This window comes from Adiantum capillus-veneris, chromosome 6 (genome assembly GCF_014529385.1).
Source record: "Adiantum capillus-veneris isolate H3 chromosome 6, ASM1452938v2, whole genome shotgun sequence".
NCBI lineage: Eukaryota > Viridiplantae > Streptophyta > Polypodiopsida > Polypodiales > Pteridaceae > Adiantum > Adiantum capillus-veneris.
In genome coordinates, this window is record NC_140936.1 from 148,951,937 (window position 1) to 148,979,364 (window position 27,428).

The 27,428-nt window shown below is 44.0% G+C and overlaps 1 protein-coding gene across 1 annotated transcript; it reads right to left on the minus strand.

Moving 5' to 3' along the window:
• Positions 1 to 27,428, minus strand: LOC147456453 (autophagy-related protein 9-like). The gene is made up of 10 exons (XM_086514909.1): positions 27,292 to 27,428; positions 5,403 to 6,038; positions 5,005 to 5,325; positions 3,208 to 3,430; positions 2,939 to 3,118; positions 2,636 to 2,842; positions 2,391 to 2,468; positions 1,648 to 1,718; positions 1,430 to 1,540; positions 1 to 1,346 (listed from the first exon to the last, which is right to left on the minus strand). Exons 2-10 carry the CDS (start codon positions 5,966 to 5,968, stop codon positions 419 to 421), a joined length of 2,685 nt encoding a protein of 894 aa, XP_086371035.1. The 5' UTR covers positions 5,969 to 6,038; positions 27,292 to 27,428; the 3' UTR covers positions 1 to 418.

Genomic DNA, 27,428 nt, shown 5'->3' on the forward strand with positions numbered 1-27,428 from the left:
TACACCAAAGACCAAAATGTTAAAGCGATCTCAATAACGGACAACCATGAAGAGCACTAGGGAGATAATATTCCTTTTCATTGAATCATGGTGTGTCATGTACAACATAGCCTCAATGAAGGGCTGATGAAAAGAACTATTTCTGTGCAAATTGATGCATCAAGCCCGGGCAATAAGGGGCTTCCAATTGTAGACACTATGCAGATTGACCGACGTTCTTTATTCAATTATACTACAAAGTGGCAGTGGCTGATATCTTCAGGAGCAGCACGCCTGCCACCACTTGGGATGGGTCAAAAAAGAATGGTTATGCACAAAGGTCTGAAAAGAAAACCCCACCCTGTTTCGAGGAGTCGTTCTTTGACAAAAATTGTCTATGAATACCTGGCAATGGCTCTCAAAAATACCAACTAACTGGCTACCCCTGCAGCTGGCTATTCTGTTGACTTCGGGGGGTGTGATCATAAACATCACCAAAAGGAAGATCAAAGTCAGAAGCTTTTTCTTCCAGAAAGCTGCTTGCATGGTTCCTCCGAGAGTGCATCAGATCCCAGGCTCTTTCTTGATCCTCATCGCTCTCATGAGAGGACTCGGAGCTGCTTTCAGCAAAATGTCCGGCTCCAAAAGATGGAGGCTCTAGAAAGCTCCCCTGGGTCAAGGCCGAAGGTCGCCCTTGTTGTAGCCACCACTGGCTTGTGTCCACCTGTCTATGATGAACAGAATTCAGCCCGGACACGACATCCTCGGGCTGCTCTGAAGGTTCGGAGGAAATTTCTCCCCCATAGGTATCTTGAGGTAGATCATATATCGGTGAGGAAGACACTACACCAGCGACCCTCCTACCCAAATCAAGATGGTGCTGATGACTGCTGTCAAATTCAGATTTTCTAGGCTCCACGTTTTCCTCATCCATTATGTCCTCTGGCACATGAGCCATACTCCTTGATGTAGATGAGCGAGCCAAGTTGTTATGATACAAAGGCTCATTGCTGTCAACCACATTGCCTTCTTCCACATCAGTGGCTGTTCGTCCTAGCGTAAGGTGACATGAATGAGACGTGTAGTATTGATCAACAAGCCAATATAGTTGATCCGGAGGCAAATTGTTAGCCCAGAATAAGAGATCGCCTCTTAAATCCGCAGATTGGAACTGCTCTTGGGCACTATTGCTGCAAGACAGAGGCCATTTGAAACCATAGCCAGGTTGCATCAGTAAAGAACGGATGTTGTTGCTCTGTATACTATAACCCCGTTCGTCGTTACTTCGAACTTGGAAATCGGCGAGTATGGAGAGAAACCTTTTTCCATTGAAATCTGGTACCCAATGGGGATACCTACTTCGAAAGCTGCATGAGCAGAACAGTACTTGTCAAACGGCGATTATGCGCAAAAACCTAACATTATCATAACGAAGTGAGCTTCAACCTACTTGAGAAAGGATTTCTCCATTTTTCCCTGACAGCTCCTCATAGCTTTGTGAGTATGGAAAGGGGAGCCATAATTTTGATTTCCATGATGCTCAAAGTCGAAAACACTCAGACTGAAAATAGAACCATGAAATTGAGTATATTGTAAAGCAAGTGGGCACATACCCCTTTTGCATAATATCGAACAAATAAAGATACACGCACGTAATGTGAGACACACCTGCAAACATGGCCAACACCATCAATGTGCACAGTAAAGTCTCGAATAAACTGAAGGATATCCTCCACGTACTGCACAAGCAAAAACAAATGTTCATTTAGCAATCAACAGCTGAAGAGAGAGCATGATTAAACCTAGCATGTAGATATAACACAATGTTCATGCCCAGAATTTGAAATCTAAATGCTCGTGGCTGATCCTCCTCCCCTGCACCCCGCTCTCTGCGCCTACTAATCGACCAAGCCAAGCACCTGCACCCCGTCCCCTTCACCTCCTTTGCACAACCTCGCATACGAGTCGACTGAAGCACCGCCAAGACAAAAAATACATAATCCTCAGTCTTGCTTCTGTCCTTCCTTAATCTGGGAAGATCCAATGGTTATTATGTTCTACCAAATAGTGGCCTTAAACCCAAAATCTGTTCAGTATGCTCAAGTTTCATGCTCGTTTCATTCTAGCTAATCTTGTGTCTACATTTTTGGGCAGAAAATGTGGGAAGCATAGAAGTGGACTCAGTCCATGACAATTTGAGAAACCGAATTATACATGGCAAGGTCATGAGCATGGATGAACTTAGTCCAGACAGCAAGAGATCTTGAAACCAAGCCAGTCGATGGATATATGCAACTAAACATATTCCCATATGTTTTACCTCTCATGAGTAGCACTTATGTGCTGGGTAATAATAAATTTAAAAAGTTAACACTCGAAATAACAATAATAGAAGAAACAAAACAATGTACCTTCGGAAGTGAGAAAAGAAGCACATAAGGTGTCACAAAAATAGATATCAGTTCCTCCAACAAAGTTATGCCAGTATACTGCAAAGAGAGGAGAAAGACGTGTTACAACAGTGAGCTAGACCCAAATGACTACAGAAAGCATATGATACATGCGATAAGAAATTTTTTGGTTGCAGGCCAACTGTTGAGATAACCTTCAAAGTGCATACGACACATGCAATATGCCTTGGAAAGCAGTCAGTCACCTGAAAGAGGGATTCAAATTCGGCCCGAACTATATCTTTGTTCTCTGCCCCTCGCCAATGTTTTGGCATATAGTGAGTGAAACATGAAACAAGCCTTAAGTACCTCTCAGGTTCAAAAACCTGAAATTCTTCTATCACAGCAGACCGGCTTATTGCTGTTATTGTTCCAAACACTGCTGCAAACCACAGTAAGTTGCGACCAAAAAGCTGCATACCAAAAATAGTCAATAAACAGCAACCATCAACAAACTTCTATCAAACTGCTTTTAAGTTTGCTATTGTGTTGATTAGAGAAAATCGTACATGAGCTTCAAGAATCGACTCATCAAGAAAGGCGATAATTAGTAGAGTGGCTGCAAATCCTCCGGCAACAAATGATACGAACTTGGCGATCTGAGACAACATCATGGAGGGAAACTGTTTCATATACTCCACAGCATGCTTGTGGCTAGAATTCAATCGTTGGCTAAACAAATGATCCATCTGAAAATAAGAAAACGAGCAATTTATTATGTAATAAACATTGATATAGCACAACCTACATGCATAGAATGCGGTGGGTAGGCAAAGACCTCATTAAACTCTCTAAAGATCCATCTAGCGAGATTGGACCATCTGCGCGATGTTGCTGAGCTTGGATGATGGTAAAACTCTTCAGCATGCCGCAGAAAGAAGTAGACAAACATAAAGATCACAAGAAACGGTGACAGTAATAGCATTGCTAGCCCCACTGTCTTCATTCTTCTCCGAAGCCCTCGTGGATTATTGATAAACTCCTTCTGAACCAAAAAGCTCCTACACAAAAGAACAGTTTCTTAGGGAAACTCTCAGGGCCTTCACTTCAATTCAGTAGACAAATTCAAGGAAGAAACAAGCTGAATTCAAGAAAGAAGGCTTGCTGAATAAGACTGGAGGCCCATAGGGCAGAATTGAATAGCCGGATAACAAACAAAGATGTGCAATACAGTAAATACAGTGCTTAGTACAAGTTGCCGCAACTAGTGGTCAAAAATTGTAGTACAAGTATAAACACACGTCTGCCTTGTACGTATATGTGTTTCTATGTTTACAGTATAGTACATACATGTAAGGAAGTACATATATATACACTTTTGCTGATGCATTTTTGTTTTTTACAACAGTGCATCCTCGTTGTTTACAAGAAAGAAAGAAGCTAAATTTAAGAAAGAAGGCTTGCTAAATAAGACTGGAGGACAGGACTGAATAGCCAGATAACTAACACACACCCTGCCAGCATGTGCAATACAGCGAATACAGTGCATAGTACAGGTTGCCACAACTAGTGTGGGAAGAATTGGCCGTTGAGTATAGTGTGTTCTTTAGAACAATTGTGGTATCAGACCGGTCGTACTCTGTCTATCGGACTTTATATAAGAGATGAATGAATGCAGCATTCAATCTCCATGACAACATAGTGTGATGGTGAATTATTAGGTAAGGGTGGAAATTGACCAGAGCATCAGACATCTGGATGAGTTTGATGTGAAATGTTAGGCCACGATGTGATGACTAGTTCTGACTCTCCCATGTGAGGTTAACTGTAAAATTTCAAACGAAGATGCATATGATGCATGCTCCATGCTGTATATGGCATGTGTACTGAAGAGATGGTGATGAACATGATTGCATTGTGTGGGGAAGCGGGGATGGGCTACATGGCAGACCAACACCATGCGAATGAATTCAGATGTGGCAGGTGTATGGATGATGAGTTAAAAGTGCTGACATGGCAGCATAAGGATGCTGACATGGCAACTGGCTGCTGAGCAGACAGCTATGCAGATGCTTTAGCTGATCGCAGCTATGTTTTAGCAAGGTGAATGCACGAAGATATTATTGATGTAAATGCTTGCTTTGCACCTATCTCCAGGAGAGCCAAATGGAGTTACTTCTCAACTAATGTTGCATTTATGAATTCTTTCAGGAAAGCAAACAAGCTCTCGCTTGCAATTATCTACTTGTGAGTCAAGCTTGCAGATTGATTTTGGAAAACTATTTTCTTTGATTTTATTCATCAAACTGTGGACTTGGGTCAAACACTCCTTTATGAAAAAGGTGATTCGCCTACCAATTCTTGTTTTGTCCCTCATTATGTTGTTCACTAGTAGTGAATCAAATTTGGAGCACCAATCAAACAAAACTTCCACAATGCAGATGTAAATAATGCTTAGTTTAAACTTCAACAACACCTGCATACACAAGAACAAAAGCCACCTCAAAGTAATCTAACCTGCAGGTTATCTAATCTTGTAGCCATCATATTTCATTCAATAAATTAGATTAAACATTCAATTCTGATGTTTTTTATTGTCAGTGCTCATGGGCCTCTTCTCAAATTATGAGCATACCTGTCGAACATAAGTTGTAGAACACACCAATTTAAACTCCACTCCAATGTTTTGGTTAGCAAAAGACGCCGTTTATTGCCACCTCTATCATAAGATGCAACAGGACCCAATCCAGGCACCCACGCAGGCAGAGGAACTGCAAAAACCCCTTTGTTCACCATACCAATCAAATAATTGTCTCTTCGCATGATTCGCATCACCACATCGTGAGCAGAAAGCTCCCGCACAACGCAAAGGCGTTGATGCTCTTGAAATTTCACAATTTTATCCAAAAGGGCTGACCAAGACAAAGTCTGTAGTTCCCCATCGCTGATCTGCAAACTGTACCAATCCAACAGTTCCAAACGTCACTTTTGCAGATTAGCAACAGAGGAAATTAAAAGCCCACTCGAACTCACCGGTGACGGTAGAAGCCCCGAACCTTCAAGACCTCCCTCAACTGTGTTACAAAGCGGAGAAAGCAGAAACACCAATAAAGAGAGAAGAGTATTAAATAAGTCACCACAATACCCTTTGAGAATGTTAGAGGGTCAAGCGGGTGTTCTTTTACAGCTTCCCTCAGAAGATCACATGGTTCAACAGCATGAACACCACAAGTGTGAAGCACCTGCCAATCAACTATCAATAAAAAGAATCCTGAGAAGCAGATAGTGAATCCCAGGCTGAGGAGCTCGATGACCCATTGGGTGACGATACACCAAAGACCCTTGCCACAATAGTATTTATATAGCCTTCCAAAGAAAATGTCCAAGTCTGTAATAACTTCAGGCTTTGTTCTTTCTCCTTGAAGAAGATTCCAGGGACTCAACTGCTCTTCACCACTGGACAACCTGTGATAGTCTGAAAGTTCTACCTCAATGTCACTTCTTCCTCTACCTGTAGAGACTTGATTGTGCAGCATATTCCATGGCCTTTTTGCAGCTCTATTTTCATCATTTCTTTGATGGCTAAAATCACTGTACATCTTATTATCCAAATTCTCTACACAATTCCATGCTCCCTTCCTTCCAAAGTTAAAATCAAGAGATTCCAATCTGGATCACGACAAGCAATGAACAATGATGATTTACTTAAGCCAAAACCATAACAAGAATTCAAAATCAAGAAAATTGAGTCTGGATCATGACAAGAAAAGTGTGTGTGTGTGTGTGTGTGTGTGTGTGTGTGTGTGTGTGTGTGTGTGTGTGTGTGTGTGAGAGAGAGAGAGAGAGAGAGAGAGAGAGAGAGAGATTTCATGATTGCCCTTTAAGGTCAAATAAATTGAAACATATCATGTGGGTGTGTGGCATTGATAAGTGACTCTCGATGCTCAAGAATTATGGAAATGAGCGTCAAAATATAGAATGGTTGGGAGAGGAATGTGTGTAGGGAGAGCTCATGGCTGAAAGTGTGGCCAAAAGCTGAGCACTCAAGTAGGATACGATACTCAGACTCACGAACTTTTTGGGGACATAAAGTGTATAGTCGATGGGACTCCTTGCCGGTGCCCCAATGCCCTATCTCACATCGTAGAGAATGAGAGCCGAGTCAGATGGAGGCGATAGTGCGGATCACACTGGAGAGGATGGGCTCGAGCATGTGAGGATGGCTAAGGTTTTGTTCTAGATTTCTCTAAGGCTGTGATACATTGGCGTTGTTTAAAACCCTCATTCACTTTTGAGTCTATCGAGGCAACACGAAGTGTAATGCATCCCATCTCCCAAACCATGCCTTGATGTCTTGCATCCATACCCACACTTAATATTTTGCTTTTATGAGCCGTTTGGATTTTTACTTTGCTTTCCAAGCAATCCTCGGAAGTTGATATGAAGGGTTTTTTGTCGCATCGTAGCAATACACCTGTCACCACGACTCTCTTCATACCCATTACCTCGATAGGAAATGATCTAGACTCAATAAGTCGTGCAGTTTTTCTGTGTTTTTGTGGGGTTTTCGCATTGACTTGGAAAAAGTATGTAAGAAAAAGATTTTGGACATTCGGCACTACCACCCATACTTCAACTCCATAAGGACCGATGTCATCAAGGTGTCAAAGAGGCATTTCTTGAGAGCCCAACATTTAATCTCTCCCACATTGCACATGCTCTTAAAAGTATAGTAGGCTCTCTTCTCGGTTTCCAAGCATCATGTACCGCAATCATTCCATTTAAGATTGGCTATGTTGCACGCTTGGACACTCCAAGCGAGAAATCAATAGCAACACACAAACAAAAACTGCAAATGATTGAACTTGAGTAGAGAGATAAAGAAATGAGAGAGAGAGAGAGAGAGAGAGAAAGAGAGGAAAGTCGACACACCACAGCCAGTAGAGTTCTGAGCCAAGACGCATGGCCCCAAAGACTGGCGCCCCGCTCCATACGCTAGTAGGGGTTAGGATTTTAATCCCTAACCCCTTAGGCCCTCGGCCCATTTTCTGGGTTCAGTTGCTCTTGTCCCCTTGGTCAATTCTTTCCAGTTGGGCACACCACGTCATCATTTTGTGACATCAAATAATTGAACTTGAAGAGGGAGAGAGAGAGAGAGAGAGAGAGAGGAATCGACACGGCACTGCCAGTTCCAAGCCAAGATGCACTGGCATGAAGGGTTTTAGGGTTAGGGATTCTGTGTCAAGGTCATAGACGCATCGGTCCAATGCGTTCGTTTGGCCTACCTCACATTCACTCCCCCTTGAAAGGTGGCCCATGCCAGTCTTTTGGTCAAAGCAAAAATCCTCTGAGAGTGAACATTTTTCTCTATGTGGCATTGCATCTGCGATCATTTGCATGGCACTAGGACATCTAAGTGAGCTTAGGATTTGGAACTAACTTGATTGTGTTTTGCACGTTCCGGCCAAGGGGCCTAAACCCTAGAGAAAAGATTCACCAACTTATGGTCTCCGCTGAGGGGCCAAGTTATTAAAAGGCCACAACAAAAGAGGAAATTATTGAAGTTTACCAACTTAAAAAGTCTATCAAGAGGGCCTAAATATTAGAAGGGTCCCCCTAGGAACTTAAAAATGATGACGTAGCTAGCTATACAGATTTCTCCGCGTTTTACACTGACACGTGGTAGTTGTACGGACACCCGGAAATTGCGCTAGCTGCTGACATGGCACTACTGTATGGATTTTCGCTTTTTACATTGGCTGATTTCAGTAATTTTGAGCGCTACCTTTTTGAATCAGTTACTTTTAGGATCAAGTGCTTTTAGGCTTGATGCTTTTGGGACTCTACTTTTAGCATCCCTTGTACTCTTCATAAGTACCCTTAGGGCCATTCTTTTAGGCATCTAGACGCAAAGCTGGAAGATGTGGACCCAATAGGCGTTGAAGAAATACCGAAAGGGGCACCAATCCTGGGGGCCAACGCGTTTTGGCTCGAAACTCCGCTGTGCCGTGTCATCTCTCTTTCTCTCTCTCTCTTTTTTTTTAGTTGTTTTGAAGTACTAAAAGTGTGCCAAGTGTATAGTTTGCAATTATCTGTGTGTTTCCGTCTGACCCCTCTGGAAGTGATTACATTGATGTGGGGGAGCAGGAGAGAGAGCCCACTTGCTATCCTATGCAATGAGAGTGAAGGAGAAGAGGAGAGTGGCGCAGAAGAAACTCACGCAGAGAGAAACGTGAGAGAGAGAGAGAGAACGCTTGTAGCAATCTGGGAGAAGTCACGATTTTTTATTTGGGCTTGACCTTTGAGTATATGAGTAAGTGACTAGGGGGCCATTCACACTTGGGCCCCCTCACTTATAAGTCTTTTAACTTATAAGTTAATAAGTACAAGGCACTTAGGCCTTTATTCCCTAACAACCTCCCACCTAAAGGCAATGTACCTTGGGAGATCAAAGAATCAGCTAACTATGATACATCAGCTGATCATGCACTTACTCATCCAACACCCATCATTTGACGGCAATATGCAAACCGCTCTGCTAGAAGACTCTTGGTCAAAAGATCTGCAGGATTGTCATCTGTGTGCACCTTGACAAGTGTAATGCTCTTGTCATCAAGCACACTCCTGATAAAATGATACTTCACCTCTATGTGCTTTGTCTTGGCATGAAAAACAGGATTCCTTGCAAGCATAATAGCACTCTGACTATCACAGTGTAGCACAGGAACCGGTGACTTAATGCCAAGCTCTTCTACCAAACGCATGAGCCACAAAGCTTCTTTGCATGCCTCAGTGGCAGCCACATACTCAGCCTCAGTGGTAGACAAAGCAACACATTTTTGCAGTCTAGAAATCCAAGAAACTGCACCTCCTGTGAATGTAAACACATATCCAGAGGTAGACTTCTTGCAATCTGGATGTCCAGCAAAATCTGCATCTGTAAAGCCATGCACAGATGTCTCACTCTTCCCAAAACCAATGCACAAGTCTTTAGTGCCTTTCAAGTATCTCAAGATACACTTCACTGCTTCCCAATGCTTTTTGCCAGGATTGCTCATGTACCTGCTTACCACTCCCACCGCAAATGCAATGTCCGGACGTGTAGCAACCATAGCATACATCAAACTGCCAACGGCTGATGCATAAGGAATCTTGGCCATTTCAGCCCGCATATCATCTGTGTTTGGGCAGTCATGTACAGTTAGTTTTACATATGGAGGCAGCGGAGTACCAAGTGTCTTTCCCCCATCCATATGAAAACGATGTAGCACCTTATTAACATAATCTCGTTGAGATAGATACAGACGCCTGTTAGGTCTATCTCGAGAGATACGCATGCCCAAAATATGATTAGCATCACCAAGATCCTTCATGTCAAAGCGATTCTTTAAGCTTTGCTGTAATGCATCTAACTCCGTGACATTTTTACCCGCAATAAGCATGTCATCAACATACAAAATCAGCAATAGAAGAGATCCATCACTTGCCGTTGTAATATACGAACAGTGATCAAAATGACTTCTTTTGTATCCTTGAGACCTCATGAATGTATCAAACTTGTGATACCATGCACGGGGAGACTGTTTCAAACCATACAAGCTCTTCAAGAGTCTACATACTTTCTTCTCTTGCCCCTTTGACACAAAACCTTCTGGCTGCATCATATAGATCATCTCAAGCAAATCGCCATGCAAAAACGCTGTTTTGACATCCATTTGCTTTAACTCCATATCTTCAGAGACAACCAGGCCTAAAACAAGACGTAATGTGGCAAGCTTTACAACAGGAGAAAAAATCTCATCAAAATCAACACCATGCTTTTATTTGTACCCTTTAGCAACCAAACGTGCCTTGTACTTAGAAGAAGCATCAGATGTGACCTTGGTCTTGTAAACCCATTTACATGGCAGAGCCTTATGCCCTTTGGGCAAATCAACCAAGTCCCATGTATGGTTTTTCTCCAAAGACTGCATTTCCGAAACCATTGCTTTGAACCATTTCTTACTGTCTTCCCGTTGCATAGCCTCTTTATAGCAAGACGGCTCACCACAATCAGTAAGCATGACATAGTCCAAAGACGGTTCATATCTATCGGAGGGCCTTGTCACCCGAGTAGACCTACGCACCCAATGATCCATAACAGGTGGATTTTCAGCCTGTAAACCATCAAAAACAGCAGGCTGTTCAGCCGGTTACATCGCAACAACGGGCGGTCTAGGAGCATCAACCTGTTCCCCTACCTGTGGTGCATCAATGGCAACTTGTTGGGGCTGATTTTCAGCAGCTAATGGCTGATTTTCAGCACCATTTTCAGCATGTAAAGGCTGCTGAACATTGGACCTTCTTGGCTGTCCATATGTAACATCTTCACGAAAAACAACCCGGCGCACTTCCTCGACCTTTGTGGGTTGTTTGTGCATGCAATTCTCATTGAAGATGACATCATTGCTGCGTATGATTTTTCGTAATGCGGGATCCCATAATCTATACCCCATTTCACCATCCTCACCATATCCTAGGAAAATGCATTTATGAGACTTTGGTTCTAGTTTGGTGCGCAGTTCACTCCGGATGTGAACATAGGCCTCACAACCAAACACTCTTAAATGTGCATATGAGGGTGGCTTGCCATACCACACCTCCTCACGCACCTTTCCACCCAAAGCCTTGCTAGGTGAGCGATTAATCAAGTGAATAGCTGTTTGCACAGCTTCTGCCCAAAAACCATGAGGTAATGCAGCATGTGACAGCATACTCCGAACTTTCTCTTGGATAGTCCGGTTCAACCTCTCTGCAACTCCATTCTGAGAGGGATTAAAAGGAGCCGTGAGCTCTCTTTTAATACCTTTAGTAGCACAAAAGTCAATAAATGCTTTTGATACATACTCCCCCCCATTGTCTGAGCGCAAAGACCTAAGCTTCTTGTCAGTTTGATTCTCAACAAACGCAAGAAACTTCTTGAAAGTATCCAAAACATCGCTTTTAGCACGTATTGGATACACCCACACCTTACGTGTAGCATCATCGATAAACGAGACAAAATATTTCTTTCCCCCTAAGGACAACTGTGGCATTTCACATACATCGGAATGCACTAAGTCTAACCTGTCAGACTTCAAAGAAAGAGACCTTTTGTGCGGTGTTTGACTGTGCTTACCATAAATTCAGTGCTCACAATGAGAAAAATCAGCATACCTCAAACATGGCAAATAACCACAACGAGACAGAGTTTCCATTCCTCTTTTACTCATGTGTCCCAACCGGCCATGCCACAAAGAAACACTTGGCTGCTCGGTTACGGCGACAACATGGTCACGTACACTAGATACATGCAAAGGATACAAAGTGTCCGATTTACAATCCTTGGCTACAATCCGGGCCCCTTTACAAATTTTCCACTTGCTATCACCAAAAGTGGTGTGATAGCCTGCATCATCTAGCTGCCCTGTACTAATCAAACTCTTCTTGAGTTGTGGCACATGGCGCACTTTGTGCAAAACAAAAGTCATACCATCAGCAAAGGAAAACTGGACACTGCCAATACCTGCAATGTCACATGCATAGTTATCTCCCAAATAAACAGTGCCCAGCACCTCACCTGAGTACTGTGTAAACCAATCCCTATGAGGTGTTAGATGAAAGGAGGCACCTGAATCAAGAATCCAAGTATGCATGTCCACATCAGAACCCATAGCAAGGGTATGTGCATCCACAGAAGAGGCATTGAGTACATCAGTGCTGCTGTCACTGTCACAACTACTAGCAACATTGATTTCCTCAATCAACACAGTGCTCTTCTTGGCATTTCCCTTGTCCTTTGCATCAGTTTCAGTACCCTTGTTCTTTTCTTTCTTCCACTCATAGCATTCCCGTTTATAATGCCCTTTCTTTCCACAATGATGACACACAACATCTTTCCTACGAGATTTGCTGCGTGCCCTGTCCTTACTGTCAGATTTCTCCCTCTGTTGAGACCTGCCTCTCAAGTGCAATGCATTAGAAGACCCACCTGTGGTGTTCTTCCTGTTCATCTCTTCCATCAAGAGAGAACTCTCTACATCTGCATACTTAAGTGACGCACTTGAGTTACTAAGAGCTGTCCGGAATACATCCCAACTCTCGGACAATGTGCATAGCAGAAAAGTAGCTTTGAACTCCTCATCAATCGTGAATTTCAGCTCTGTCAGTTGGCTGAAAATAGAATTGAATTCATTGAGGTGCACTGACATGTGTGTGCCCTCCTTCATGCGGAGATCCATAAGCTTCTTAAGCCAATACACTTTACTGGCAGCACTCTGCTGTGCATACAACTCGTCTAAACGCTTCCACATGCCCCATGCTGTCTGCTCATTCTCTACATTGAAGAGTAAATTGTCAGACACCGAAAGCATAATCGTGGAGTGAGCCAACTCGTCCACTTCTTCCCATTCTTCAACCTCCATATCATCCGGTTTCACACCCTGTAACTTAATAGGTTTCGCCTGTTTCTTCTGCAACATCACATTATAACATTGCTTCTTCCATATAGCAAAGTTATGGGCCCCTTCAAGCTTGTGAATGTGCAACAAATTGCCACTTTCACTGCTAGAAGCCATTCTGAGTGATTGCAAACACTGAAACCCTGTTTTGCCGACCTAAACACGCCCAAATGTGCACAATCGGGCAAAAAACAGCTTGCTGTTACAAAAAAACAGCGAGCAAATTTCACGCGAAATCACCCCAAAACGACGTACATTTACTGCCAAACCTTTACCAAAGGTTTCCACAAGGTGTATACATCATTTGCTTGTTGAAATTCCCTGTTTTAGGGCAAAAATCAGACCTGTAAACACCTGTTTTGCTGAATTTTCAGAACCTCGTTGGTGGAAACACCTGTAAGATTGACCTATGAGACTTGCCCTAATGAAATTGCATCAAATTGACCCCGAAATTGGTCAATTTCAGCAGAAATAGGCTGCTGTTCGCCAGTTTTTGAAACCCTAATTTTGGGAAAACTGTCACCGGAGGTCGATTCTACACGGTGAGAGGATCCCTTCGCGACAGAGTTGATCGAAAACGGTTGAATATCCTTCCCGCAGCGAGCAAGAACAGAATTCTGATCTGTGTTGCGAAAATGGCTCTCTTGGAAACCCTAAAGCTCTGATACCATGTGTGGGGGAGCAGGAGAGAGAGCCCACTTGCTATCCTATGCAATGAGAGTGAAGGAGAAGAGGAGAGTGGCGCAGAAGAAACTCACGCAGAGAGAAACGTGAGAGAGAGAGAGAGAACGCTCGTAGCAATCTGGGAGAAGTCACGATTTTTTATTTGGGCTTGACCTTTGAGTATATGAGTAAGTGACTAGGGGGCCATTCACACTTGGGCCCCCTCACTTATAAGTCTTTTAACTTATAAGTTAATAAGTACAAGGCACTTAGGCCTTTATTCCCTAACAATTGACCCCAAAGACTAGCGCACCTTTCCGTATGTATATTATTACTTCCAAGGTACAACTCCCGAGGGTCCAACTCTCTCGGAGACTGCGTCCAGATGCTCTCCATAAGAGTGGCCCTCTGGGCACTTATAAACATAGAAGTAGCAAAGCCCCAAAAGCTTCAGTTCTAAAAGCACTTGAATCTAAAAGCATCTACACCCAAAAGCTTCCCAAAACAGCCAGCGCAAAACGCGGAAATCTGTACAACCTGCCGCATCAACGTGTCGGTGCAATTTACGCAAATCGGCCCCAGATGTCAAGCTCTTGAGTTTTTGCCTTTTAGGGCCCTCGGCCTATGCTCCATAAGGGGGATAGGATTTTAATCCCTAAACCCTTAGGCCCCTCGGCCCATCTTCTGGTTTCAGTTCCTCTCGTCCCCCTAGCCAATTCTTTCCAGTTGAGCATGCCACATCATCACTTTGTGACATCAGATGATTGAACTTGACGAGAGAGAGAGAGAGAGAGAGAGAGAGAGAGAGAGAGAGAGAGAACTTATAAGTGCCTAGAACGTTTGGACTCTCTCACCTCTAGAACTCTCGAAGAAGTCTTTATACAAGCACTTGAATCGAACGTACTACCACGTTTGTTCTAGATCAGATTCGATGGTAGTCGCAAGCCTCAGCTTCCTGTTCTCAAGGCAAAACCCTATGTTCCTTTGTTCCTTGCTCAAAATCCTCAAGAACCAAGGTTCTCACCTCTAAAACTCACCTTCCAGACTTGAGGCATGGTATCCCGAAAGCTCTATTCCAAGAACCCTCTTCCGTAGAGAACTTAGCATCAGCTCTGCTATCCTAGACATGACGTCCCTCCTTGGGAACTCGACTCCCTGATCCCAACTCGAGATTCTACCACTCGCATTCATCGATCTACTCTCAAACTCAAGGTGCAAAACCCTAGGGCTGAGCTGTAACAAACTCGGACACCCCAAGTCAACATTCTACCGCGACACAACAGAGATTCACTTTAAAACCATTCACAAAAGACGACACGGCCCGGCGTAGTTCCATGCCTAGAGGTATTATCCCCAAAGACTGGCGCCCCTTTCGGTATTTCTTTTTATATTAATCTATGTGCAAAGTATAAAGAGCCCGCGAGTGCTCACTCTCTGTCTCAGCATCCAGATACCCAGAGAAGTGAGCCCCTAAGGCTTATTTATTCTTACAAGGGATGCCCAAAAGCAAAGCCCCAAAATCTTAAGCTCAAAACCTTCTCAAACTCAAAAGCAACTATAACCAAAAGCTGCAAGCGTTAATTGCGGAAGTCCAAACGCTGCAGTCAGCGCAAAAAGCGGAAATTCCGTACAGTCAGCGCGATTTGCGGAGGTCCGTACAGCCAGCGCAATTCGCGGAGATCCGTATGCCCTACCACGTCAGCAGCTTCTTTGCTTTTTATTAATGTCCCCGGGGGCCCCTTGTCCTTTGGCCATAAGTTGGGACAACTTATTAGGGTGCCACGTCACCAATTTGTGACATACCCCCCTCTTGAAAGAATAGTAATCGCCCTCGATTACGCCTATAAAACAGACAGAGGCCATAAACTGTCTTTAAGACACTAACTATTAGTACCGACGCACTAGACACGACACATCTAGCACTTGTACAAAACGACAGTCACATCATAGGACATCACATGACAAATCACAGACAAATTCATTCCAAATCTCAGACCATGATCAATCGGCAACATATTTAGTAATCCCATCTAAATCCCTTCCGGACCTCACGGATGCCCGATTAACTAATCCTTATTGCAATCATGTCTATAGAGATTTATGAGACCGAAATGCTGCGTCATTTCGTCTTTCACTTCTTGCACTCAAACAAGTCAAGTATAAATGTCACGTGCACATCTAACCCTATGTGTACGTGGACAAGCTACTTCATGACTAGGGTTCAGTTCAGTCCAGTTAGCCTAGCTTAGGAAGTGTTTTGGCACTTTTGTGAGTCTGTTCACAGATCGTGCATGTCCAGATACTTAATGTAGATGCATATCCTCTGGTTGCACACAGCATGACCATCAGATTTCAGTCAAGACCCATCAAGAGCATTTTTACAGTGCATAGACCTATTTTCCCTATTTTAGCCATTTTTCACTTATTATTATTAAGTGACTTTTGTTGGGAAACTGGGTAGGGCAATTTGACAAGCAAGTATATAACGCTAGCACTTTCTGGCAAAAGAGGAAAGGAGAGCACAGGCACCTACTTGCAACAGGCCCTCCAGGAGACTTCTCAAGCAAGAACCCCTGCAAAGCCCTGGCGTTTTTCATCAGTAAAGCCCAACGTTTTCAGCAGCCACTTCCGTAGCAGAGCAGCCCTTTGGTCCAGCATTTTTGCAGCCCATTGGTCCAGCGCTTTTGCTGCCCATTCGTCCAACGCTTTGCAGCATACAAAACAGCGTTTTCAGCCCTGGCTTGACAACGTTTTTCAACCCCTTTGGACATCGTTTTTCAGCCTGGCTTGCTGGCGTTTTTCAGCCTTAGCATCGTCATCGTCGTCCACACCGTCGACTTCGACATAGCCTCACAGCATCAGCACCTTGTATCAGATTTGTGCCCATCGAGAGAAGGGCCCTTGGAGGAGGGTTTGACAACTCTTCTGGTGTCGTATTCTCTTCTCTCTCTCTCTCTCAGTCTCAACACCTTCACTCACAGTGTCTGCCACTTTGTTTGTGATCATTTGCACTCTCACTTAAGGAACGGAAGGCTCTCCCTTCCGTAGTAAAAGGAACCCTTGAGTACAGTTTGGAGCACTCATCTTGAGCAAAGTTCAACATTTACTTCCGCTACACCTTACATTGGTATCAGAGCTTTGGCAGTGTAATTCTGTATCACTGAAGGAAAGAACCACTTTTTTTTTTTTTTGCTTGTTGCAGTCGCATGTAACCCAAGACCACTTGGGCATGTCGATTCCTAATCGTGTTTTTGAAGAGTGACAGGAAACCCAAGAAAGCAGGGCTTGTCCAACCTCCCCTTGTTTCTCTTTTCACTCATTAAGAGCGGACCGTACACCTAGCGGCCGGCCAATCAACGTGGGGTGGGAAAAAGCAACCTTGGCGTGAGCACAAGGTCGCCAAGGGGAAAAGAGAAGAGCTCGGGTAAGAGAAGATCCTTCTCTAACACAGGTTGCAAGCTAAAGAAGCACCTCGAGACTCAGAAGCTCAAGAACCTCAAGACTCAAGAACGCAAGAACCCAAGACCCACCAGAATCCAAGTTCCTCGTGAACTTAAGAACCCAAGACTTCAGCTTATGGTCATTACCGGAACCGGAATGGATACTTCGCATGGAGGTTGTGAGCATGGAAGTGGCGAAGAAGAATTTCCCCCACCAAGAGGTTTTTCTGACCCTCCTTCCCCATCTACGCCAAGGATTGCACTAACTTCTATGGAGGCTTTCAACAAGATGATGATGGACAAAAAGTTAGAACGCGAAGAAAGAAAAGCAGAAATGGATCGCGAACACAAAGAAAGAATGGCAGCCATAGAGCGTGAGCACAATGAAAGGAAAGCCGCATTGTTCCGACTCTTTTCTAGTGTGCATGAGTAGATTGAAAGAATCGGGAGAAGGAGACTCTCTCAGTCTTTGCTTCTCCAAAGCACGACACACATGATTTGCATGATACTGATAAGCATGATGATTTGCATGATAATGATAAGCATGATGATTTGCATGATCAAGATGTGATTATTCACGAGCATGATGATTTGCAGGATAAAGATGTGATTGTTCCCAAGGATGATGGTTTAGTTGATACTTTTTCTAGTGAAGCTAACCTCATTGCACATTCGATCAATCACGAAGAACCGATCTTGGCTCTCGAGTCGAGGTCCCAAGAACCCCCACAGGAAGTATTATGTGTGCGCATGATTAGTTAACAAGCATTGTTCGAGTGTTTCATTCGTGATGGTTTCTTGTATTTTAGTCACCGTCTTTATGTGATCCCTTTTCATTGGCATGCCATATGGTACGATGAACACGATTCACTCATGAATGAGCACGGATGTATACGGATTACTCATGAAAAGCTGAAATGTTTACATTCAAGGAGTCTCTTCCTTGGCATGACACGCTGTGAGCGGGATGGAAACACACACAACGCCTCTATAATGACCCGACACACTCTTGGGATGATACACACACACATTATGGGACACCACTCGGCTTACACAACCAGCCTGGCCGAGAAAGGAAACACACAGACGGAGTGAGAAGAGAGAGATTTCCCACTTGCCCACTCAACACTCACACACACACTCTCAATTCAGCTCAAAGGAGGCAAATTGTTGTTGTTTAGACTCAATGAAGCTCAGCCCAACACCAATGGGGCAAATAGTTTACACATTATTGAGGAAATACACCAGATACAACCACAAAGTTAAGCAGAGGCTTCACTCACCGGAGAAGATTACACAGAAAAACAGCAGAAAATCTGTGAGAAATTTGGCAAAATGGACAACGCCATTGCGTCCGGAACGCCCCAAAACCCCACCCTACAATGTCACAGTGCTCAAATCTAACCTCGGATGAGCAGTTTAGGGCCAAAAAATGCTCCAAAAACAACAAAAACACACTTGCGGCTGTTCCTCCTCTCTTCTCCATGTTTTTTCTGGTCTTCTCTCAGTTTTTTCAGTTCCCACACTTAGCTTTATTAGTTGGGCACCCGTGGCCTTTTAGATGACCTCAAACGGACCCCGAACAGGCCAAAAACTGACCTCGCAGTGCATAGTTGTCACCTTTTTGCATCATCCGCACACCTGGCACTCAGTTTTTCCAAATAATGCATCCCGCAACCACATGAAGTGGCCCAAAAAAGTGGTCCTCATGATGACCTTTCTGCATAAGTATCACAAGAAAACACCCACGCCGTGTCCATACTTCTCCGCGTGCAAGTATTGACCCCGTTCGACCTCCTGACGCCACTCGATGCTATCTGACGCACCTGCTTACCTCATGTCGTCGGCCCGCGGATAGCTTCCTCGAGAAGTTTTACATGCTACCAACTCCTCCTTATTGTAGAAAAAACACACTGGTACTGATAATAGTGAAAATCGCTGCACTATGTACACCCTGTCCTACCTGTACACACGTGGGCCCCACGTAACCACCTGGCTATGGAAATTGGGCAATCCTTTATTTGATGCACCATGAATGTATATGTATATATGTGCAATCCCTTGCTCCAAAAAACTCCTGACAACGCCGTCAAAAAGAGCACAGAGCATCAAGCATTGGCATTTCCATTGTGATTTGCCACAGTTGATTGATTTAGATAAGAAAGACAAGTTTCGATTCCATTGTTTGCGTGTGTTTGAGCAACGGTTTGGCACTCCGTCTCTATGTTCATCTACATTGCATGCACAGTCTTTAAAGAATTTCCAGTCACTTTACATGAAATGGGTATGTTCATGTTTTTGTGTTGGAAGTGGTTTCAGGAATTTTCATCCTCGGAGATTCTTAAAGAACGTAGACGCATGACTATAGACGAAGTCAAAGCATTGAAGGAGCCACATTTGACTTTGTCGCTTTCGGCGCGGCCCAAAGAAGCAAGCGTTGCAGACCTTTATGAAGTCCAAGTATCACACGACCTACGCATCAGAGTGGGCCGGCGAAGAGTCCTTTTCAAGATTCCAGACGCTGTTGGCGATCTCCCTCGACGCCATACAGTTCGGTACCAGTACCTCACTTTGAAAAGGAGGGGATGTCACGTGCACATCTAACCCTATGTGTACGTGGACAAGCTACTTCATGACTAAAGTTCAGTTCAGTTCAGTTAGCCTAGCTTAGGAAGTGTTCTGGCACTTTTGTGAGTCCGTTCGCAGACCGTGCATGTCCGAGACACTTAAGAGTATATGCATATCCTCTAATTGCACACAGCATGACCATCAGATTTCAGTCAGAACCCATCACGAGCAGTTTTACAATGCATAGACCTATTTTCCCTATTTTAGCCATTTTTCACTTATTATTATTAAGTGACTTTTGTTGAGAAACTGGGTAGGGCAATTTGACAAGCGAGTATGTGAGAAAACCCAACACAAGCACTTTCTGGCAGAAGAGGAAAGGAGAGCACAGGCACCTACTTGCAGCAGGCCCTCCAAGAGACTTCTCAAGTAAGAACCCCTACAAAGCCCTAGCGTTTTTCATCATTAAAGCCCAACATTTTCAGCAGCCATTTCCGCAGCAGAGCAGCCCTTTGGTCCAGCATTTTTGCAGCCCATTGGTCCAGCGCTTTGCAGCATACAAGACAGTGTTTTCAGCCCTAGCTTGACAGCATTTTTCAGCCGCTTTGGACAGCGTTTTTCAGCCTGGCTTGCTGGCGTTTTTCAGCCTTAGCATCATCATCATCATCGTCCACACCGTCGACTTCGACATAGCCTCACTTAGACTCACAGCATCAGCACCTTGTATCAGATTTGTGCCCATCGAGAGAAGGGCCCTTGGAGGAGGGTTTGACAACTCTTCTGGTGTCGTATTCTCTTCTCTCTCTATCTCTCAATTTCAACACCTTCACTCACAGTGTCTGTCACTTTGTTTGTGATCATTTGCACTCTATCTATAAAAGAACGGAAAGCTCTCCCTTCTGTAGTAAAAGGAACCCTTGAGCACAGTTCAAAGCACTCATCTTGAGCAAAGTTCAACAATCACTTCCGCTGCACCTTACAATAAATCAATCATTTTCATTTTCGGAAATTCCTGTCATAAAGTCATTTAGCAGAATATTGGTCGGCTCATTAGTATCCCTGAAACCCAAAGGGGACATCAGTGACTTTATTCCAAATCCAAGTAATCCATTGACAAAGGAGCGGAGTGACTTCCCTCTTGTGCAAACCCACTGCACTGGATTCACCCTTGTTGAATTCGGGGTTCTATGGGAGTAGACTAAGCTAAACCGAATGCTTCCAGGTAAAGTTCCAAAATCTGAGGAGTATCTGCTAGGTCCTCCTCCTCCATCCACTTCGCATCCAATGTAGGATAGTTCTTGAATTTAACCAAGAACCGACTAATCATTTTACCTTTTATCTTTCTGTCTTTGTGTTCCAAAATTTGTTCTGGAACGAGTATCTCCTCACTTTCCTCCATTCCGGGTTGCTCATCAAGCTCCCCATCAACTGGCACATCACCTTTAAAAGGTTTCAAGAGACTCACATTGGAATGCATTGTGAATCTTCCAAGTATCAAGCAGCTTGAGTCTAAAGGAGACATCATTTATCTTTTCCTTATCCCTGAAACCCAAAGGGGACATCAGTGACTTTATTCCAAATCGAGGTAATCCATTGACAAAGGAGTGGAGTGACTTCCCTCTTGTGCAAACCCACTGCACTAGATTCACCCTTGCTGAATTCGGGGTTCTATCGGAGTAGACTATGCTAAACCAAATGCTTCAAGGTAAAGTTCTAAAATCTGAGGAGTATCTGCTAGGTCCTCCTCCTCCATCCACTTCGCATCCAATGCAGGATAGTTCTTGAATTTAACCAAGAACCGACTAATCACTTTACCTTTTATCTTTCTGTCTTTGTGTTCCAAAATCTGTTTTGGAACGAGTATCTCCTCACTTTCCTCCATTTCGGGTTGCTCATCAGGCTCCCCATCAACTGGCACATCACCTTTAAAAGATTTCAAGAGACTCACATTGGAATGCATTGTGAATCTTCCAAGTATCAAGCAGCTTGAGTCTAAAGGAGACATCATTTATCTTTTCCTTAATTTGGAAAGGGCCATAATACCTCATGCTAAGCTTTGGAAAAAGCTGCTCCTTTCCCTTTCGTTTTCTTAGGCATGTCCACTGCCTTCGCAAAACGTAAGAGACCCAATCGTCTTCCTTTAATTTCAAGTCGCGACGATGTTGATCTGCTGCCTTCTTATGTCGTTCTTGAGATTTCTCTAAAGGCTCCCGGACCTTGGCAAAAGCAGTGTCCAAGTCCCTTGTGTACTGGTCGGCTTCAAAATTCTTACTTTGGGTCTGGGGAATGTTCTATCTATCACCTAATTCACTTTTTCCTTTCTTTCCTTGTGCCCTGGGACCTGTGGATAGCATCTTTCGCTTCCCCTGTCCATTGGCACGTTAAGAGTCAATATCAGAACCCTAAGACGCACTTTCATCTGATTCCTCTTTCTCGGGAATCCTTTAATGAAATTGCATCTGGTTTCCTTAGTTCGACGGAACCCTCTACTTCTCCAGAATCCTGTGATGAGCTATCATCTGGTTCCCTTGATTCATTCTCTTTCACTGGCAGACTATCGCCTTTTTGAGGTGGATACTATCCTGCCCGTCGCATAAGTCAATGAGCCAGCATGCATTCCAAATCGTTGCTTAGTCATGTCCCATAAGTCTCAAAGTGGAGTCATATTTCTGGTTTAAAGCATAGTCTTGAATTTTCTTTAGCAAACCACAGCAAAAACAGCTCAATCTGGTCTTTCAAAGTAATCTTCCGAATCGAAGACACTGGCAAACAAGTATTTCAAAAGCTCTGGCAGTAGTCATCCAATGTATCTTGCTCAGTCATTTTCAAGTGATGCCACGGCGTAATGACATCTCTTGCATATTCATCATGCCTGCACCGTTCTTTTCAAGTAAGATGCTGCATGTCGCTGCCTGGAATGTTCTGAGAACTGCTCTCAAGAGAAGGCGACGTCAAACTGTTGTACAAACTGCTTCAAACAAGCCTTGTCTTAGGTGCTTGTAGTTAAAGAAGCTTCTTAGCACCCTCGAACACTTGAAATGGCCTCTTCCCCGTGTGTCGTTGTAGGCAAACTCCACCAAGGGCAAATACTTTTCCCATTTAGTCTTCTGATCTGAAGAAGAAGACTTCAACAAATTCAAAACCATTGAATTGGCTATTTTAAATTGCCCATCTGTCAGCGGGTGGAATGAGGACGAGAATTGCAACCACGTGCCATTTTCTCCCAGATTGCCGTCCAAACAACTAGTAGACCGGGGATCTTTGTCCGAAACAATGGACTCAGACATGCCATATATTCGAACAGTTTCGCCAAAGAATCGGGCTTAATTGTCTTCTTTACTGCAGAGCAGTGTGCTTGCTTACTAAATATGTCAATGACCGTCCAAAGGCCACCATGCCCACTCTGTGCCTTCGAGAGATCAAAGATGAAATCCATTGCAATACTTTCCCAGGGGCGGGTGGGAATGGGTGGGAATGGGTAAAAGGCTGTAGTAATCCTTGTTCATTATGCCTGTCAAACTTGTCCTTCTGGCATACTAAACCATTGCAAACAAAGTCGTCCACATCCATCTTGAGTTTCGGCCAAAAAAAGGAACGCTCCACACCTTTCAAGGTGGTGTCGATGCCGCGGTGACCCCTAAAAGGTGGACAATGGCACTCAGTCAAAACCTTTTCCCTCAACGGCTTGTGTGACGCACAACATCGTTTTCTTCATCAAGTAGTCATCCCATACAGAATATCCCACTACTACCTCCCTATTCTGTATTCTCGTGAATACTTGAGAAAAATCCGGATCGGTGGCGTACTGATCAACCATATCCTCGAAGCTTCTATGATGAATCGCGGAAATAGTCAAGACTAGGGGCTTCCAAGACAAAGCATATGCCACCAAGTTTTTTTGTCCCTAAACATGGACAATCTGGAAGTGAAGCTGTGACAAGATGGTAGCCCACCGCATCTGCTTTTCTGAAAGCTACTTCTATGACAAGAAGTAGCGTAAACTCTGATGATCAGTGAAGACCGTAAAATTGGCTCCAAGTAGGTAATGTCGCCACTGAGTAAGAGCATGGATCACTGCAAAAAGCTCTTTCTCATAAATCTGTGCTGTCAATTTTGGCCTTGAAAACAATCGACTTTCTTAGGCAATCACGTGGCCTTGCATTATGACCGCTCCCAGACTACCGACCACAAGCATCACAATATACTTCGAATGACTTTTACAAATCCGGCAAAGTCAACACTGGTCCAATAGTCAGTTTTTTTCTTTAAGTGTCTGAAAGGCAGTGATCTCTGTGGAGAAAGAGACTCTTTTCTGTGTCAAAAAGTGCAAAGGGGAAGCTACCTCTGCAAACTTTCGAATGAACCATCGGTAGTAAGAACACAAGCCCAAGAAGCTTCTAATTTCATGAACATTCTTCAAGTCAGGCCAACCGCGGATAGTGTCACTTTTGGCCGGATCCATCTGTACCCTTTTGCTGAGAAGAAGAACTCGCTCTTTTTCACATTTATAAGCATTTTATGCTTCCTCAGTGTCTGGAAAACCCACAAATGATTGGTATTCTTTGAAAATCCAAAAAGTCGTCCTGAAAGCTGTCTTGTAAACGTCTCTAGAAGCAATACAGATTTAATGATAGTCGCTCTTCATATCAATTCGGCAAGTAAAATTCTAAAGTTTGTCGAGTATATCATCAATCCTCGTAATGTGGAAATCTGTTCTGGTTCATTGCTTCTTTATTTTGGCCTCGATTAACTCTGTAAGGTGGCTGGTTCGGCGGTGTACTACGAGGAATCAATCATGTGATCTTCACGACGTAACAACTCGCTTTGTACGCCTTCAGAAAAACAGTCAGCCCCTAATGTAGAAAATCTTGTCGTTCTTTTTCGAGGTCAAAACATATTCGACTTCCAATCATCGTTCAGTTCTCTCAAGAAAATCGAGTAAAGAAACTAAATTTCATCGAGTACAATCTCTTTGCCCTTCATTTGTCAAAGTCACTTTCTCAGTCCGATAGTCAACCATGGCCTTGTTCTTGTGGTACCAAGGGATTCCTCGGAGAACACCACACCCTTCCAAAGGCATGATATAATAGTCCTCATGCCCTAAACACCCCTGACATTGCAAACAAAGTTTGCCAATGATCGGTGTAATGGCAACATCCCGTCCGGGTGCCGCTAGAACTGCCTCTGCTTGTGGTCTCAGCCTGCCGGGCGTAATTTCCAAGTCGAGCCGCCAATTCAAGTGAAAAGAAGGTGGCCTTGGCTCCTCCATCAAAGAAAAATGAGGGCTTCCTGGTCTTTCACTTTGCCCCAAGTGCGGCAAAGTTTTGTACTTTCGTTCATTTGATTCGGTTCGGGCCCCACGCAATGTAATACCAAATCTACTTTCATCTTTTCTTTTCTTCCGCACCCGACCGCTGCTCTATAACTCTCAAATTTATCTTCTGGTGGTCCTTTGGTTCATCTTCTTTGCAAAAGTTCTTGTCCATCTCTTTCTGCGAGTACAAGTTCTGCTTTTACACTCATCTGTCCTTTCGGCTTTCCTCCCTACCTGACAAGAGAAGCAATGGCCACACGCCATCTTGAGTAAATCTTATTGATCGGGTAATTCTTCAAATGTTTCGCCAATCTCAAGTCCCTGGAGTACTTAATCAATCTGTTCACACATATGCCAATCTGCAGTTGACATTTGTACTCCGTTCTGGCAAACTTGTCCGAAAAAAAAATTGCTCAAATCTTCATTCTTTTCTTCAGTTCCCGAGCCGGATTTTTAACTTTTCTTTGATTTCCCACTGAGAGGTGTCATCTCTGTCAGATTCTTTACGAGAACCAATGTGTAATCTGGGATTCTTTATGGCTTTATGCCTTGTAAGACAGAGCGATGAAGACAAGAGCGTGCCCGATACGCAATGTATGAAGGGTGAAAGTGGCTAATAAGTCCGGGGTCGGGACACAAGGATTCTTTCACAAAAGTCTGCATGTGCTGCAGAAAGGATCGGATCCTCCGTAGAAGAAGAATCTTTATGTGCTCTGATACCACTGTAACAAACTTGGACACCCCAAGTCAAGATTCTACCACGACACAGCAGAGATTCACTTTAAAACCGTTCACAAATGATGACACGGCCCGGCGTAGTTCCGTGCCTAGAGGTATTGGCCCCAAAGACTAGCACCCTTTCGGTATTTCTTTTTATATTAATCTGTGTGCAAAGTACAAAGAGCCCGCAGGTGCTCACTCTCTGTCTCTACGTCCAGATGCCCAAAGAAGTGAGCCCCCGAGGCTTATTTATTCTTACAAGGGATGCCCAAAAGCAGAGCCCCAAAAGCTTAAACTCAAAAGCAACTGTAACCAAACGCTGCCAGCGTTGATTGCAGAAGTCCATACGCTACAGTCAGCGCAAAAAGCGGAAATTCCGTACAATCAGCGCGATTTGCGGAGGTTCGTACAGCCGGCGCAATTCGTGGAGATCCGTACGCCCTGCCACGTCAGCAACCTCTTCGCTTTTTATTGATGTCCCCGGGGCCCCTCGTCCTTTGGCCATAAGTTGGGACAACTTATTAGGGTGCCACATCACCAATTTGTGACATGAGCTCGCTCTATTTCCACAGAATTTTCTCCTACAAAGGCTCATGCCTTCCTCTACTCCTACTTCCTCATGAAAAGAAAGTGCACCTGCGAACAAACACTCATAGCTCAAAACATGAAAAACATCGCCTACAAAGACTTGAAACTCAAATTGCAACTCAATTTTGAAGAGATCTCTATGCACAGAAACGTCTCTTTCAATCCTACGCACAAAAGAGGGGTGCTCTCGGGTTCCTTCTCGTAAATCAGCCCCGTCTACGACGTCTATGGGCTGAAAACATAGGAAAACAGCCTCTGAAGGCATTTCTTTGCAATGGAACTCGTCTGCTAGGAACTTTACGCCCTTCTTTCCCCCTTGCCCACTTGTCCACCTAGAATTTATCAATGCAAGACACATTAGAGCCACCAATTATGCTATGCACCATCTGATACTACACTAATGGATTCAATGGGACATGGAAGTCATCCGAAAAGGCTGACGAGAGCTACGGACTAAAATCTCGTACACTTTCATAGACTTCCGCAGCTTTGCAGTTGTAATATATCCTCATGGCACACAAAACTAATGCGCATGTGACACCGGAAATTCTCAGTCATGTTCTCTGTGATGGCGTTCTCTCACATGTGGGCAGCACAATTGATAGCAGTTATGTGGCCTTAAACATGCTTCAGGGGCATCAATGACAACAAATTACTTCGTTTTTTGGGTCTATGGTGAGCTTCACAGGGCGAGACAGCCACCATACTCCATTTTAACATCATTCAAAATTCAGGTTTTTGAACCACTTTACAATCCATGCGTGTTCAGTATTAAAGTACATATGCTATTTGCTTTTTCGGCAGGTGTATAAACTGGACTTGACATTACGCACAAGCCATTCAGGGTGTGCCTTCCTCCTATATAGATTTCAACATCAACAGAACCTCACTTTCCAGAAGTGGGTGGCACGCTGGTCGTGTGTCATCTCGATGGTTTGCAACTTGGCAAGGTCTCAAGTCTCTTTCTTTATACTGCATGGGTAGAGCATGCATATCACACATACGTTGGTACAATCCATCCCCAAAGAGAGGGAGAGCGAGAGAGGTTCATTTGTGTGTATGTGCGCGCACGCGCGCCACTGTGGGTGGGTGGCTGGGTGGCTGGGAGCGTGAGCATGCGTGCGCCGTGTGTGCAGGAGAGACGAGCATACCTTGATTATGGTCGGGACCTCGCGTGTTGTAGTGGTGATGGAAACGACACGTGAGGGACAGAAAGTTTGAGCTGCATTGCAAAGCCTTAAGAAAAGCGTTTCCTTTAAAGGAGGAACAAGGACGGGATCGATCCTAC

What these genes read in the sequence shown, in the direction of transcription:
- LOC147456453 (XM_086514909.1), bottom strand. Translation starts at nt 5,968, where the DNA reads ATGTACAGTGATTTTAGCCATCAAAGAAATGATGAAAATAGAGCTGCA. An exon ending in CGGGGCTTCTACCGTCACCG is followed by an intron (nt 5,326 to 5,402) that starts GTGAGTTCGAGT and finishes GGATTGGTACAG; the next exon opens with TTTGCAGATCAGCGATGGGG. An exon ending in AGTCGATTCTTGAAGCTCAT is followed by an intron (nt 2,843 to 2,938) that starts GTACGATTTTCT and finishes TTTGGTATGCAG; the next exon opens with CTTTTTGGTCGCAACTTACT.